The 18030-nt window shown below is 42.4% G+C and overlaps 1 protein-coding gene across 2 annotated transcripts; it reads right to left on the reverse strand.

The window, feature by feature from the left end:
• Positions 1 to 955: 955 nt before the first annotated feature.
• lamtor1 (late endosomal/lysosomal adaptor, MAPK and MTOR activator 1) lies at positions 956 to 17754 on the reverse strand. 2 transcript variants are annotated; one of them, XM_056283422.1, is made up of 5 exons: positions 17521 to 17754; positions 14012 to 14157; positions 13793 to 13870; positions 4128 to 4251; positions 956 to 3142 (listed from the first exon to the last, which is right to left on the reverse strand). In XM_056283422.1, the coding sequence occupies exons 1-5, from the start codon at positions 17560 to 17562 to the stop codon at positions 3050 to 3052; spliced, it is 483 nt and encodes a 160-aa protein (XP_056139397.1). In that variant the 5' UTR covers positions 17563 to 17754; the 3' UTR covers positions 956 to 3049. The 2 variants fall into 2 exon arrangements, with proteins under 2 accessions (XP_056139397.1, XP_056139396.1); XM_056283421.1 differs by having other exon boundaries at positions 17515 to 17754.
• Between the last annotated feature and the right edge of the window lie 276 nt (positions 17755 to 18030).

Below are 18030 nucleotides of genomic sequence, written 5' to 3' on the forward strand. Positions count from 1 at the left end.
TATGTAAATTGTGCCCGCTCGTATTTACGGACATGCGTACTGCTCGCTTGCTGGTCGACCATCGAGCCCGAGGATGACGTCCCTCCTCGTTCACGGTGTGTTCTTTGATGACTGGAGAGTCCAGTTCCGGATCCGCAAGTTTTATTGTATGTTGGGCATATGAAGTATGAGGTAAGTGGGGTTGTGTGGCATGGTTGTGTGTCTCTTTGGTCTTTTGTTTTGTCCCCCCCCCCCACATTCCTCTCCCTTTCCAGCTGTTCTATACCTCTGTGGCAGATCAACTGACCACCTGAGAGGGATCAGCTGCAGGGCAAGTTCAACTCTTCACTGTGCACATCCATCACGTTCACAGCCGGAAATGCACTCCAATTAAACGTTATGAAAGTAATCAGATTAAACGTAACGAAAGTAATCCAATTAAACGTAATGGAGGTAATCCGATTAAACGTAACAAAAGTAATCCGATTAAACGTAGCGAAAGTACTCCAATTAAACGTAATGAAAGTAATCGTAGCGAAAGTAATCCGATTAAACGTACCGGAAGCACTCCGATTAAACGTAACGAAAGTAATCCGATTAAACGCAACGAAAGTAATCCGATTAAACGTAACGAAAGTAATTACATTAAACGTAATGAAAGTAATCTTGAATTATTTTTGTTTCTTTTAAACCTCAAAAACAGCCAATAGCCTTTTCAATAGCTGATGCATAGTTTTGAAGCAGTAGGCGAGGACATGGTGCCGATTCACACGAGCCGACATCAGAATTCTGACTCTGGACTAGATGCAGGGAGGCAGAGTTAGCCAGGAAATATGAGAGGTCTGAGGGAATATGTAAAGACTGTGGTGATGCTCCATGGCTGCTCCTCGTGTTGTCATATATTAGAACAAATATCTTCATAGATGTCACTTGGTTTTAACTTTGTGTATCATTCATATGAAACAAATGTCTGAGCTCGTTTTTAAAGTCTTTAATGCATTAACTGGGAAAAAAATAAAACAATATTAAATCTTTTGGTGCTAGCCTAAGAAAATACAAACATATTCAGGTAGTATAACATTTTGCGTAACAATCAAGAACAAAATGCCAAGAGCACACTGCAAAAAGCTCAAATTAAAATGTCTGGTTGGAAATTAATTACAGCGTTGCAATTAGTCCCTTTACAAACCCAAGAGGGGCAAACCTTTCCCCTCACCTGTATGTGTATGCGCGTGCACACACACACCCCGACACACATACACACGCACTCACACACACACACACACGCTCTCGTCCAAAGAGCAAGACACATTTAAAACACAAATAAATAATCACAATAAAAGTCTTGGATCATTTTATCTGTGATGGGACATGGATTGTTAACGCTCTCCCACACTGCTACAATAGTTAGTTTCTGATTAATATGAGATGTCAATCATACATTCTGCAGCTAAACACTGTTTAAAAAGCTTTGTTTAAAAAGCAAACCAACTCTGGTGTTAAGTGTCCTTGCAGTTCATAAAAACCTTTGTAATCAGCACAAAACATTTAACAATTCTAAGCAATAAAAGCAACGATGTGGTGCATCATTCACTCCATCTCCCCTTTTTTTGACTGACTCACAAAATTCTGTACAAAGGCCTCAACACACGCCGTCTACGCCCCGACATCGCCCCCACCCAATCCTCTGCCAAATGCCTCTGTTAATATTAAATAAGTTCCCGGGTATTAAACGAGAGGGTTGAACAACAAAAGTAGTTTTTGTTGTATAACATGGCAAAAGGAGGCATGTTACTCTCCTGAGAGGGCTCGCTCCCCAGTGATATGCCCCCGTCCCACCCTGTGCTCCCTGCTTGCTTTTGTGTCCTCATCCAGCAGAGGAGAGCATCGGCCCTCACACCTTGAAAAGGTCATTCATTAATTGGCCTTAACTGTAGAAACCAACCCAAGCCATTTGACTTTTCTATGTAATTTATAGGATGGAAACCAGATTCACTCGTAAGCTCTGAGGGATTCAATTTTGACTTCAGTTTAATATTTTCGTCAAGTTGTCATGATAAAGCATGATAAACAGGGTAGCGTGGCAGACTCCTGTATCATCAATTGTAATTACAGGGCCATTAAATATAACAACTTCCAAAATTACAAAGACAGCTTGACTACAAAAGTAGTACACAATACCCTAGTTTTGATGCCAAGTTTTCAGTCTTCTGTTGTGCTTGGGGAAAGAATGAGTTGTGAATAGTGTTAATTACAGGACAACAGAAACATGGCACGACACACACACACAGTAAGAATTTATCACTCAGGTGAATACTTTTTCATGCTAGGTGGGCAAAACACGGCACCGCCATTTCATTTACCCATTTTAGGCTTGTTGTGTTTCATATTGATACTATCCACTCTTCATTTTTCCTTTTCCTTGTATTCCTAATTAAATCCAACTATATTAAGTAAATATTTGAATGGCCATGTCAGTCTGGTACCTAAAGTCTTTGGCACCAGCTGCATTCTTGGCGAGTGTACATTCTTCCACTGCTAGGCCCCGTTTGCCTGGCTTATATGACTTCACACACCAGAGAAGCCTCGCCTTAGGCAAACCTAAGCAAGTCTTACTCATTCCCCCAAAAAGAAAAAAAAAACACCAAAAAAAACTAATAAACAACAAACTTCTGATGAACCTTTACTTGATAGACATCTTTGAAATTCTTAAATAGGCAGATCATAAAAGTAGATGAGCGAGGACTTTTTCAGGTGGAAGGAATGCTGTGATTAAGTCTTTACGTGGAGAGGAGGTTTTACTGAAAATGTCTGATCACACCCTAACCATTTCCCCATTGCCCACTTGCCAGTGAGGGTTAGCATTGACCCAGCAGGAAGCACAATATAGGGTTAGCCATAGGGTGCAATTTGCAGTACTGTTGCAATTGTCTCAGTCTTTGAGGCTGCTAGAGGCATAGCTAAGGGGAACAGCGACCAAGATGCTAGTGCACAGGGTGAGCTGGGGAGGCAAATGGGCAGAGGCGACAGAGGGATGGGAGGGGATAATATAATGTCAAGAGGGACAGAATCAGGGAATGGCAAACTGAACTACAAGCTCTTCCTTTGCATCCACCTTGATCTGAGAGATTGCACTGTAGGCATAAGCTGCTATCTTGGATACCTGCAAGGAAAAAAGGAATTTGATAAGAGTTCATCTTCGTAAATACACATTTGAGCAAATGCAAATTGGCTACAGAGTAATATTCAAAGAATTATATATATGTAAATTCTTTGAGACAGTACAAGCCTGTTTCATGCCATAAGCAATCAGCATGAATTCATTACGGCATGAAACAGGCTTGTACTGTCTCAAAGAATTTACTTGATGCACTGGATTATTTTGCTGCTTATTTGTTCAGCACTTTCCCTACCATTGAGTGGTTCTTTTAACAAAGTTATATATATATATTTATTTTATTTATTTTATTTTTTTACATTTTTTTTGTGGGGAAAAAAAAAAATCCAAACCCATACAGCTATTATTTAGTTATATATCTGCACATATACACACTATAGCCACTTTCACACTGAAGTCCTTGCATTTTCCAAGGTTTCAAAGCCTGAGATTGTTGATAAACCCCTCCTCCTCCACACCATCAAGTAAAGTCCAGCTTTCAAATACACGTTTTGCTGGGTGTAAAAAAACTGACAATATTTTATTGGCAGTATTTTTACAAACGCTTTGCACCACTGTAATTATATCAGCTATACGTCGCAGGTAGAGTTTATTGTAATGGGATGGGCCATTTGGCTGCTACCACGCCAAACCACTGCCATTCAAAATGTAGATATATGAATTTTAATTGGCTGTGAGTTGAACATAACGTTTCAAACACAACACCTGATTCTGTGATGGACTCTTTCAAACCAACACAATTCCAGTTAAGTGTTGTGCCAATACCAAGCAAGATGGCTGTGCAATACCCAGGACCATTTTCTGAGGTTTTTACTCCTGATCAGAGTAAAAACCCATGACTTTACCAATGATGTGAAAAGGGCATAAGAGAACTACTGCCAGAAGCAAGCATGACGAGCAAAAAAGCCAGAGCCCATTGCACTCCAAACCTTAATCTTCTGTACAATAATAACTGCTTGTGCATGTTTACCTGCTTGACATCTGAGAATGGTACCAGATCACTAGCCAGCACTTGGTGGGGTTGGCTTGTGAGGGATGGGAGATGGTGTGCCTTCCTCTGGGGTAGACTGTTGCTTAGCACAGCCAGCTTTGTACTGAAACATAAACATCATCTTGTTAAGGACTTAAATACTTACATCTTAAAAAAAAAAAAGAGAAAAGGAACAGTTTAACAAGCACACCTAGGGGTAAAAAAAATCCAAGTAATGGTAAAATGTAAATAACCTGTCATTTGATTTTCTACATGAATGCAAGATATTGAATAATTAACAGCAAATGGCATCCGGATAGCATAGCGGTCTATTCTGTTGCCTACCAACACGGGGATTGCCAATTCGAATCCCCATGTTACCCCCGGCGTGGTCGGGCGTCTTTACAGACACATTCGACCCAGTGCATAACTGTAGTCCACTGACTTCCGGTTTCTACTGCAGCGGTCATACCAGTTTCCTGTTTGTTGGCGCGTGCTATTGACAATGGCATATTTTTCGCGATGCCTGCAAGATTTACCATGGATAAATGTCAACGACACGCACAGAATTGTCAACAAACTTTCAACTGCACCTCCCAGCAAACGGGTGAAACATTTCAAGTTGTACATATCAAGTTACGGCCACAATTATGAGGATGAGTATCCTCATTCTTGTTGTAGAACACTTCTTTTTTCTGCCAGGCTCCCCAGAGCACCTCCTCTTTCGTCCCATAACTCCCAAACTTGACCAATATATATCGGGGCTTTGCCTGCAGGCTGTTGGGCTTCAGTTCTAATGCCCGGTGTACCTGCTCAATTCTGAGCTCTCTGTCATGGGGAAAGTCCAGCGTGCTTTTAAACAAGTTATCCATAAAGCTAACCATATCCGTGCCTTCTTCATCTTCGGGTATTCCATAAATCCTTAAATTATCTCTCCACGCTCGACCCTCCTGGTCTATCTGCCTGGCTTCCAGGTTAGCCTGGCGCTATGTTAGCCGCTTGATTAGCGTTGTTGTTGCTTGAAGCATGGACTTCGTTTCATCAATTCTCTCCTCTGCCTCGTCCAGTCCATCATTTGTTCTCTTTAGTTCATGTTTAATGTTGGAGAGCTGTACCTTGTTGTCTCTTCTGAACTCCTGGAGTTCATTGAGAATACATCGCAGGCTAACTTCGGAGCCATCTTCGCCACGTGGATATGAGCTCGGAGAGCTACTTCGGCTGCCTCGCCTCACTTCAGGGTCATTTTCTATCTCGTTCATCGTTGTCCTACTTCTAGTAGTAACTACTTTCTCCATTGTTCGACAAAAATGTCATTAGGGTTAACAGGACGTCGGGGAGCTCAAAAATTAGGCTGTCATCCTCTCGGTGGCGGAACCAGAAACTCCTCTTTATGCAGTTTTTTAACTGTCAGTCATGTCTTACCTAAATTGGAGTGGTTTTACTAACTTACATATACTCACAAAGTGTGTACTGTGCAGCTGTATTCAATACCAAAATTACACGGGTTGGAGGCACACACATACACACAAAAAAAAAGTGATCGGGATGTCCCTAGTTAAAATAACTCCTTTTGAAAAAGGAGTTTATTCTTCTCTGCAATACATTTACTGCTATACCCACATCACATCAGTCAGCACAGACCTTGCATCCTGCAAACTAAGAATGTTATTGCACAGCTAAGCGAAGTCTAAAGGTCCAGGTGTAAAATGGGTGATAGCCTTTAAGCTATTTACACTTCAGAAAACCAGTTACACTTCCTAGAGTGGACATACGTACAAAAAAAAAAAAAAAAAAGAAGAATTTCTGCAGTTCTTTACATACAACAAATTTTTGTCTGCCAGTCAGCCCGAAACCTAAGATCATACAAATACATCATGACAGATAAACAGACATGCACACAGAAACATATTCACATACAGGAGATGTGCCCCAGATAAAAGAATAACACAATATCAAAATGAGTGTGCGGAGTGTTGTATCTGCAAAAAGATCTAGGTTTTGTGTGTGTGTGTTGTTTTTTTTACTGTTTACCAAACACGTTTACAGCTTGGGGAAATTTGGCTTAATGTCATATTCCACGCAAAGAACATGATGTGGCATTGTAAAGTAGAAACACCAAAAATATCTAAGAACAAGATTGTGTCTACATATTAAGGCCATCTGTTGTACAGAATGCAAAAAGCCAACACTAACATTTTCACAAATAAGAAATATCTACAATTTAGTGGGGGTCTCGATACTTGTTACACACCAAGTATTGCATTGAGAGAAATTCTCCTCTATTAAAACAACATTAGCATGACTATATACAAAGGAAATATTAAAGCATGTTGAACCCAAGTGGGTGCTGGTTTAAAAGTTGATTTCATACATAAATTACATTACAAGGAACTGTAATTGTTAGGGGTATATAACAATGTGCTGTGGCACGATATTTCACAATTCAAAAATATAACGATACACATTGCGAAGCTGAGAAATTGATCACAATATTAAGTAAATTAAATTGTGACTGCCAGAGGATGTAGATATAATTTATTAATATTAATGCAAGAGGGCGCAATAGGCATAATCTCAGTTTTGCTTGACGGACCTGATGACCCTGACGTTCACTGGTTGTAGTGATCGAATGTTGGCATGAAAATGGAGGAGATGGAAACAGAGGATGCTCTGTCAAACTTTAAGTCAGTTGTATGGCATAATTTTGGTTTTCAAGTACGGAGGCAAGAAAATGGTGACAAGATTGTGGACTGAACAAAGACTAATAGCAAGCTCTGCCGGTTCACTATGGCTTACACAATGGCTAACACCACAAGCATACTTCACCCTCTACAACAGCATCATAAGGACAAGCTACAGTCGCCACCAGATAAATTAGCAAAGGGCCAAACAACTCTTCTGAAGTCATTTGCTGCATTGCTTCTGGAATCATCAGCAGGCGAAAGAGATAACACAAAGCAACGGCATTTTTATTGCTAACAGTGGCGAAACTACCATGTATATAGGTAATATAGCTGCATTGGGGTCCGCAACACTTTAGGGCCCGCACATACGAACCACTCTATCTCGCCACTATCGTATCAAAGATCTCACGCACACAGTCTACAGTATATGCTATGTTCAAAAATGTGTAACTTGTGCCTGCGTGTAATTATGGACATGCGTATTGCTTGCTGGTCATCCATCGAGCCCGAGGATGACATCCCTCCTCGTTAATGGTGTGTTCTTTGATGACTGGAGAGTCTAATTCTTGATCCACAAGTTTTATTGCATGCTGGACATATGGCATCTTGAGTTAGTGGGGGTAGGCATCGTTGTGTGTCTCTTTAGCCTTTTCTGTTGTTTTTTCTTTCTTTCACATTCCTCTCCATTTCCAGCTGTTCTATACCTCTGTGGCAGATCTCCCACCAGTTGGCATGGTTGATGGCAGCTTGCTCCAGTCTCAACGAGTTGGTACAACATTACTTCAGCGATGTTTTTAGCTGGTCTTTGTATCGCTTCTTCTGACCACCTTTGGACCAGTGGCCCAGATGAAGCTGTCCATACAGGACTTGACGTGGCAGGTGTTCTTGAGGCATCCTGATGACATGCCCAAGACACCAAGAATGTAGTTGGTGTTCACATTGACCGTGGTTTCTATGCTCTTGATGTTTGTCCTAGCAAGAATCTCAGCATGGGGAACATGGTAACGCCACGTGATCCCCACGATTCGCTACACACACCTCATGTGGAACCGCTCCAGCACCTTTAGGTGGCGGCTGTGTGTGACCCAGGTTTCACAGCTGTATAGGAGAGTCGTGATGCACACAGCTTTGTAAATGACAATTTTGGTGTGCAGGTGGAGGTGTTTGTTTTGGAAGACCTTATGTTGAAGTTTGCCGAAGGCTACAGAGGCTTGTTTAATTCTATTTTGAATTTCACGATCAGTGTTGCAGCCCTCAGAACGGATGCTGCCTAGGTATTTGCAAGATGGAACAACAGAGTGGTTGGTGTTCTATGGTGAAGACAGGCATAGTCAGTGAGGGGCTGGACTTTCATTGGCATAACACCTCAGTCTTGGTGGTGTTGACTGGTAGACCCAGCCTGCTGTAGGCATTCACAACTGCAGAAAGGATAGTTTCCAGGTCTTCTGGTGTGTAAGCTACAAGAACCTGCACTGCTGTAAACTTGGTGGTTACCTGGAACCTTCAAATGTTGAAGAGGTTTCCATCTAGCCTAAAGTCTATTATGATCCCACTACTGCCTTCCAGAGCTTTATGAAAAAGCTTTGTGACATATAGGAGGAAAATGTTGATGAGTACCAGTGCCAGCACACACACCCCTGCTTCACTCCAGTGCATACATTAAAGCAGTGTTTCTCAACCGGGGGTCCGCGGACCCCTAGTGGTCCGTGGTGTAATTGCAAGGGGTCCGTGAAAATAAAATATCTTTAAAAAAAAAGATCCTATGACATTTATAGAAATAGGATTATTTTACTCAAATGTGACTGAGACCTTTATCTACCTAAACTATAAAGGGTAACAGGCCTTTTTTCTCTAATTACATCTGTTTCACAAGTGTAATTTATTGTATTTTAATAAGAGATCTCGCTCCCGTTTGCATTGTTAAAATTTACTGCATAAACATTCTGTTGTTACATATATCTGAAAGTTACTGAATACATATTCTGTGTTGTTACATATATCTGAAAGTTACTGCATAAGAATTCTGTTTTGTTAACTATATCTAAGTTACAACTGAAAGCTCTTATTTTTCCCCAAAGAGTGAATAAATGCTATAATGCAATTTAAAATGCAGTTTCTACTGTTTCTATCAAATTGCAACCCCCCTCCCCCAAGATCAGGTGGAGGGGTCCTCAGGGTAGATCAAAAATACGCAGGGGGTCCAGGACCCCAAAAAGGTTGAGAACCACTGCATTAAAGGATGCCGATTCCTGTCCTTCTATGGCCACCCATGCCACCATCCCATCATGGAACTGTTACAGAATGTTAACAAATTTGCTCAGACAGACAAATTTTCTCAGGATTTTCCAAAGTAGCTCTTGATTTACAGTGTCAAAAGCTCTTGCTACGTTGAAAATCAGAATCAGAAAAGGTCCTGATGTTGGGTCCGTGGTGGTGTAATGGTCTAAACATCGACTTTGTGTCGATGCAGTTGCCCACTGGGGACTGGGGTTTGCGCCCCGGTCTCGTCAGATCCGACTATGGCCGGACTCGACGAAGCAGCAATAATTGGCAATGCTGTCTTTGGGAGGGGGGTGGAGTCGGCTTGTGTTCATCACATGAATGTGTCTCTGTGTGTGTCGGAAAAAGCAGTGGTTCGGCCTGGATTCGCCTTGTCACGAAAGTGGGGATGCGTCTCCTTCGAGACTGCCGATGGCAAACGCATGCAGTACAAGGGTGGGTGTTTGAACGAAAACAAATAGGGATCAATTGGCCACTAAATTGGGAGAAAAATCAGAAATAAATTTAGAAGAAAAAAAAAAGGTCCTGATGTTGTTCGCAGCACTTTTCTTGTAGCTGTCTTACTGTCAAAATCATATCCACAGTACTCCTGTTCTTCCTGAAACCGCACTGACTCTGGCAGCAGATGTTCTGTCAAATGCTGTGCCATCCTGCATAGCAAGACCTTTGCAAGGTAGCAGGGATATGCCGCGACTGTTGCCACAGATGGACTTTTCATCCCTGTTTTTGTACAGGGTGACAATTTTAGCATCCCTCCATTGTTGAGGGATACTGTCCTGGTCCCAGGCCTGCAGCATGTACTGACAGATCATTCTAGTGCACAAGTATCCTCTTTGATTTAGAAGTTCTGCTGAGATACCATCACTGCCAGGGGCCTTATTGTTCTTGAGGGAGTTAATGACTGCAAGTACTTCTTGAGAAGTTGGTGAGTGGTCAAGGTCTGGGATGGGCAGACAAACTAGCAGCTCTTCCAGGATGGATTAGGCTTCAAAATGTTAAGCCCGCCTTGCCAGGATCCACTTTTGGTCTTTTTGGGTTGTCAGTCTGTCCGCTGATTTTAATTGTGTGATAAGAGCAGTTCCTAGGGCCATATATAGTCTTTACAGAGTTGTAGAAGTTGTGCATGTCATTTCTGTCAGTATATGATTGAATCTCATGAGCTTTCTTCATCCACCATGTATTTTGCAGAGTTTGCAAGGTTGTTTGTACCGCCTTACGTGCTGTTTGCCACTTCTACTGAAATATGGCGGATGCGGGGCAGTTGAGAGTAGCCCTGTGTGCCCTACGCATGGTTTCCAGCAGGGATATGATGGTGTCAGAGTTCTTGTCCAACCAGTCCTGATGTTTTCTGGCTCTGTAGCCTATTGAGTCGACTGCAGCTTGATGTAGCAATGAGGTTAGGAAAATCCATTTCTGATCCATGGAATTGTCAGAACAGCCTCAAACTCTAGTGCCATCATGCCTACAGAGTGACGGAACTCATTCCGTGCTGGAGCTGACTTCAATTTAGCACAGTTCAATTGCTTTTTTTATGGGTTTCTTGAGATGCTGTGGGGGGCGTACTTTGATGTGGAGTTGGGGCATGATCAGGCGGTGACCCATCCAGCATTCTGCACCTCTCATGGCTGTAATACATACGTAATACTGCATAATATGCAGTAGAATAGACGAATTCACACAGCAAAAAGCCTGAAGAGTGTGCCTATGATGTAAGTAGAACTTATTTATTATTTATTTGACTAATCATCGACCTGCACACTTGTTTTTTGGCCCATGCACAGACATGAATAATGTTGTCAATGTGCGGGTGCATAGTCACCAATAATGTTTTCATCTGTGTCAAGGTGCGCTATCTTGGCCTTGCCATTATGACTCCTCTATAGCACAGCAGTCTGTTTTCCTAGTAATAATTTCATTTAGGCATCAACTGTGCAGTGTGTTTCACTGTTGCTGGTCATTTTAAAGCTGCGTGCTTTCACTTCTTTCATTCAGCACTGACATGACATTATGTTACGTCTGATTGTGATGGGCAGGCCAAGGCTCACTTTGACCAGCTTGCATTGGGGCCTGGCGCTGACTTGTTACGCTACCGATTGCCAAAGACATGAGACTGCGTTCAGTAGTTGAGGAACAAAGATTTCGACACACAGGAGCCCAAATATCACACTGCATCCTGTATACATTTCAGCAAATCTGTAGTTCCTGCCATGTATGAGGATGTTTACGTAAAGGTTAAGAAACCCTCCAAGAAGGCTGAGAGAGTCACGATAACCACATAGGGCTAGACCTCTTGTGCTACCCAAAGCTACATAACCATCACAGCCCATATCATCAACCATCAGTAGATAACAGTGAGTTTTGTTCTCCAAACATACGTGATGTTTGAATCACACACTGGCCAAAATATTGGCGAGGTGCTGAAATTGGCTGCTAATGAATGGAAGCTTGGAACAACAAATCAGCCCACTGTCAGTGTTACAGACAAAAATAGAAACATAGATGTAGGAGTGAGAGGCTGGGCTGAGACTGCACATTAGGCGTTTAGCCAACACTTTAAGGGCTCTAGTTTCCAGGTCATAGCACAGTCGAAGGCACTGGTGCTATTTCACGGTGCAAATCGATCTAAGGTGTGGCCAATACTTTTTTGATAATTTTGAGACATGCTGTGCAACAGAGGCACAGTAGTAAAAGGGTTGGATTAGAAAGCATAAATGATCAGTAGGAGTGGTGGGGGCTGTCTTCAATTACAGCCAATCAAATCAGTTCCTCTCATTCCCTTTAAAACCAGAGCGCGCTCTGACATGGCGAACTGCCAATTTCATAATAGACGGCTAAAGTCCAGATCACCTAAGGCAGAAAAGCTTCTCCCAGAAGGAATGCAGTGTATTTACAGTGTATTTGTTCGGGAGGTGCAGAGTTGCCAAGTGCGTATACAACAAACATAAACACCAATTCCAATATGATATGAGACAACACGCAAACATAATTATTTTACAAGCTCCTGTTTAACATGTCTTCATTCTCACCAGTGTCTTTCTTTCTTTCCTGTGCATTCTATGAACATGGCAGGAGACCTTAAATAGTTATGATCATGGATCAATTAGCCTAGAAAATCAGCGCTTTCTTTTAGGTTGAATGAGGTTAACTGAAATATTGAAATTCCCATCACCATGTTGTTTTCCATGTGTAATGACGCACCTTAACTGTTTTGTGTTGGAAGACAATGATACATGTGCAGACATTTTTTTTTATGATTAAAAAGGTTTAGGACAATAGTCAGTTAAATTATTCACGAAATAGGCCAACATAACATACACAAAAGTGGCATGTGTGATTTTGGATATCAATGCTTAGTGCACCTTCGCATAAAACCCGGAAACCACCACACAACGCCTGCATTAAGACGTGGTCTGACCAGGTGGGGACGCAGGTGTAATATTTGACACCAGACTAGCTCTGCGCCACTTGATTTTGACCGACATACCCTCTACTGCACCCCCACGCCCATTTCGGTGCAAGCAATATCATGACGAGCCCGGAAATTAGCAAACACGTGCCCAGGCAAGAGAAAAACCACTTTACGTCCAACAAAAATGTCACTAAGTCAGTTGCAGTTAGTCAACTGCTGGGCCGTGTGAGACGGACTGCAGCGGAATCTGCCAAATAAGGGAAGAACTGCAAGAAAAAAGTAATGGTTTGAAAACTGCTTTTTTGGTAAATGCACATGACTAATCATGTTTTCATATGGGAAGCTGCATCTGCTAGTATTAATTTAATTTTCAATGAGAAACAGAGGGCGGGCAGGTTGGGTGGTGGTAGGACAAGCGGGTGCAGTCCCCAGAGACTTGGCGCTTGTGTGGATGAATCGAGAACACCCCCCCCCCAGATAAAAAATATTCAACTTTTGAGGAGGCAGTGTGGGATTTTTTTTTTTATGGAATTGACAAACCAACATACAACATCTTGTTTATTCAATGAGACCACAGTTTACATCAAGGTAACAAGATGGAGGAACATTTAATTTTGGTGGAGGCAGACTACCTGCAGCTGTAAAATCCATGCATTAGAATTTACCAGGACATCAATCGTAAGGCATGTGCTTAAGAGGCGACTGGGGCGACGCTTGGGGTAACAGGTAAGTTATTAAAATTCTTGCTTTAGGTAATCAGAAAACGTAATAATGTGAAAAGGTAAAAGCTAATGGATGTAATTTAGCAGTGGCAGCTAGCACTATCATGTGTGCTTTTGAGCGCAACTTAATGTTTATATATGATTTCATAAATTACCGGATTTTCACATGGGAAGCAACACCCGTTCCCATGGTTACTTCACCGCGACATAACACTTCCGCGACTCCGGACAATCTGTTTATCTTTCACATGAGAGGCAGATGGGAGGGTGTGGGATAGAGAGCGGGGTATTGCTTCCCGTCTAGAAACGCCATAAGAAGGAATAAATTAGAACTGTGAGATCTTACGTTTCTTTATGGTCTCACTTTGTTGAATATATTATGAGTGTATTGAACCGTGAGCCCTGAATCGTCTATCAAACCAAATCGTGAGTTCACTGTATCATTACATCCCCCAGTAATTGTTATCGACAGTTGTCCAAGCAGAAATGGAGGTATACATACTAAATCCAAGCAGTAGGCAATTCATTCCCATTTGTGGGATGATATTGCATAGCCGACTGCCTGCATACCTGTATTGCCGTGCTTTATCCATGTATTCATGCTGCTCCATCCCCTGAGAGTCAGCAGCTGAGACATCAATGATGTTCCTGTAGAGACAGAGAAAATACACAGGCTTGATTAAAGGGACACATTACCAACGTTAAGATGGAATGTTGAATGACATGTTAATTACTGCTTAACAATCAACAAATAAATTTTTATAGGTTAACGTCAGACTGGTGTCTTACTGTGCTGTCTTGGTAAGGATGGATGTTAGTAGGGCCTGTTCATCTGTACGTGCTGAAGGGACATTAGCAGTGCTCCATTCTGTGCCATTCAGGGGTTTGCTGTCAGGGTTGGGGTGGGGTATAAGTGGCTTATGCTCATCGGGGTCCTGGAGGACACAATACACATCATAATCAATCAGAGCGAGAGAGAGTCTGTGGTGAACGTGAAACAAGTTATTTTCCTTGCCAAAGACCTGTACAGAACAGTATCTACTACTACTACTACTACTACTACTTTCAGCTGCTACCGTTAGGGGTCGCCACAGAGGATCATCAGTTTCCATTTCTGACCTGTATAGAACAGTGTAAAGGCTCATTAATGCTCTCTTTACGTACGTGAATAGATACGTCCGTTTCACATGTTCTAAACGTCACTGCCCACATACTTCCCATCCATGTTTTACGTTGGCATGGTTGTTAAGCAATACATCCACTAGAGGGCAGTTTAGGTTCACAGGTAAGGCGTCTAGGTTGCCGGAAATTCACACGAAGAAGAAGAGAGCAAACATGGCGACGGTAGAGAAGCTCATTAAGAAAGAGGCAGCGCAGTAGACGGCGGTGGTCTGTGCGGCCATTAAATACATAGCGGCATGTGGACGGATAATTATTCTCCCTGATTTTACCTATGAAAGAAATTGACGACGAACGTCATTTCCAATACTTTTCGCAAAGCCTTTCCTCAAAAAGTTCCGCCATTTCTTCTTTGTTGTGTGTTGCTGGCTGGTTGCGCGCGAGCTATTAACCACACTGCGCAACACTGCCCCCACGATTTCCGGTGGTACTGCTGTTTGTACGGATCCGCAAACTCCCAGAAAACGTGCAGAAATACGGACGAAATGAACGCAGAGTACGGACGGAAGGCTCCGCCCGTATACGTATTTAACGTTGAGCATAAATGAGCTCTAAAAATGTCCCAATCCGATCCACGGCATCGGTATCGGATCGATACTGGCACAGAACGCTGGATTGGATGTCGGAGGGAGAAAAAAATATGATCCGATACCGATCCGATACAATCCATGGGGAAATCTAGTCTAGCTTAAGCCATCGCGTAAATGCTTGTTTTATTTCTTCTTCGTCGCCTTCTTCTTTTGATTCTTATTCTTCTTCTCTAGGCTTACTGGCGGATCACAAACAACTGTAAGGTGCATACCGCCACCTACTGTACAAGAATGTGTAACGTCTTTCTGACGTCTTCATATTAGCACTGCCCGTGCCGCGCACGTCCGGTTAAGCGGCGCAGCATCAAGTGGTAAGAACAGTAGTAGAATTAGTCGCAAGTGTATGAACGTTAACCACCTGTGGAATAGTCATATAAGTGGTGTGGAAGTATTTCAGAGGGAGAAAAAAATCCAACAGGCGAATGCAAAATGTAAAAATAAAGCAGCTAGGTCAGTAAAGTCAGTTTAAACTGTTTGTTAAGGTTAGGTTATTTATTTGGAATGTTATACATAATTTAAGTTGTGTTTTACAGTACCATTTGCACATAGCTGCACTGTAAGGGATAGTTTTGTATATGTTTTTTTTACATGCTGAATGCTAACTGTTTTGACTTTAAACCTGTTCACTTTAAGTACTGCAGTATCCGTTTTGTTTTTTGTTTTTTTGTAGTGTTTGAATAAAGGTTGGCAGTCTTTCATAACCAACCGTTGTTGTGGACTATATACTGGGGAACTATTTGTTTTTTCTCCATTTGAGTGAGATGTTTTTAGGTTGGTAATTGGCTATCATAAGCAAAGGGCTTCCATGTAATTTATTATCATTATTATTATTATTATTTGTACATGTAGGTGGCTGGCGCGACAGAGGAAGATGCAGAGGACAGGAAGAGATGGAAATTGATGATCCGTTGTGGCGACCCATAACGGCAGCAGCTGAAAGTAGTAGTAGTATAAGAGTAAAACAAAATATCGGATTGGTATCGGCAAATAGCCAAAGCTGTGGTATCCGCATCGGTATCAGAAACGAAAAGGTGGTATCGGGAGATCTCTAGAAAAAGTTTAAAAAAAGGTTTGAATGTTGGCAAACAATATGCTTAGTTAAGCCCACTGAGGCAAATTTATGATAGTGGGCTATACAAATAAAATTGACTTGACTTAGTTGGAAACGGGAGGTGTACATCCCAAAAATGTTATGAGAAAAAAATACTACTACTAAAGAAAAAATACATCTATAATTTTGAAAAAGTTTAAATGACCATGACAAGTTTTAGACTGCCTAGAGGAAACAGTGTAGGCCAACAATTTTGACTCATCATATCACTATTACCAAATACTACATACAATTAAATTCCAGTCGTTTCTTTACAGAGACTTTACACTGGGCCTAAGCCACTTTCTTGAGTAACAGAACAGACCGAATATGTTATCAATTTGATTTAGTGGGGGGGGGGGGAGTTTATTTAGTAGTGAGTTAGAATCGCCAATCATTCTTGTCACTATTGGTGATTTAACCACTATGACCGTCATATGAAATGCACTCTAGCGATGATGTGAATATAATTCGGTACTCCAAGATGCTTCGACGGCAAGATGCAACGGCAAGATGCATAGTTCGACAATGAAATTAATCTGCTAATTTTCTGACACTTTTGCTTTCGATAAGTGTCTGCGAATAAGGTGAACCCCCCCCCTTCAAAAAAAGACAAGGCAAAGTGCCATTTCCCACGAGGAACTCACATTGACATAAAAAAAAGTATGATTAATGCTCCATCCTCTGAGCTGAATTGATTTTAGGATAACCACTGTTTAACGAGACAGAAAACAAGACACCATATCTACAGAATGTGACACCACCACGTCACGTGACCTTATATATTGACTACGTTATCTTTAGTTCTGGTCTCAGCTGTTGTGGTGGTAGCGCGTTGAGTTTTGAGACATTTCCATAAAGAGGTGAAATAGCCTTATTTATAAAAATAAACATCAGTTTTAGCAGCGAGAGGCCTAGTGCTATTCGTTGGAAACTAGAACGAGGCGTTAGCTCTTATGTACAAAAGTGGGGATACCCGACTGGTTTTTGCAATCTGACTTGATCACGAGTTCAGCTGCAGAGCTGCAAAGCACTGGCGTGATTTTAGCGACTGTGCTGCATGAGTTGGGATCAACCACTATGTCGTCATAACGTCAAAAGGATCGAGGCGTTTTCATTCGGTACATCGCGGTTTGCTCGCAAACTTGTGCAGTACATCTTAGCTAGCCAAGATGTACTGCACAAGTTTGCTAGCTAGCTAGCTAGCTACGTTGGGAGGGCTACATTGTTATGGGCCAGGCCTTTAGAGCACAATCAAGTCGAGGCTGCAACAGTGCATATTTCACCCGCATTTCCGACTCATCACATCTCGGCAACGTCGACCTTGCTTGCCCAAAAACTACCAACACGCCGCGGTTCTGTAAAAAGAAGGAAATTCGCCCACCAACATTCAGCATGTTAGCATGCTATGTTAGCCGGACTGCTAACCGTACGTCTACCTGCTCCGCGGTTTCGTTCTCGCTGCTGTAACAGCAACCCATGGCGTCCGGCGCTCCGCCAACTTCCTCAGCCCCAGTCTCCTCTCAGAGTTCACCGTCCACCGATAGGAAACGGGTCGGGCCTCGGTCCCTCCGCAGTCGCGTCAGACTCCTTCCCTTGCGCGGAGACTTCGCCTCTCCTAAACGCGCTACCACTGTGTCAACAGCAGCCTCCGCGGAAGCGCCATCACATGACAGCCGCTCTGACGTCATGACGCAGGGACGTTTCCGCCGTCGTCGTCACGTGGCAAATGATTTTTTTTTTGAGGGGGGGGGCGGCTTCGACTTTTAACCCAGAGTTTAAACTTTTATAATAGGGATCCGTTCTTTGGAGATCTTCGTTATTTACTTTGGGGAAAGCGCACATCAGTGAAGCAAACGCCATGTTGTATGTGAAGTCGAGGATATTGTAGCGAATTCGGGGGGCAACCACAGGAACTGCCGCGGCCGGGACGCGAACCCGTATCGCCC

This window comes from Lampris incognitus, chromosome 7 (assembly GCF_029633865.1).
Source record: "Lampris incognitus isolate fLamInc1 chromosome 7, fLamInc1.hap2, whole genome shotgun sequence".
Classification (NCBI taxonomy): domain Eukaryota; kingdom Metazoa; phylum Chordata; class Actinopteri; order Lampriformes; family Lampridae; genus Lampris; species Lampris incognitus.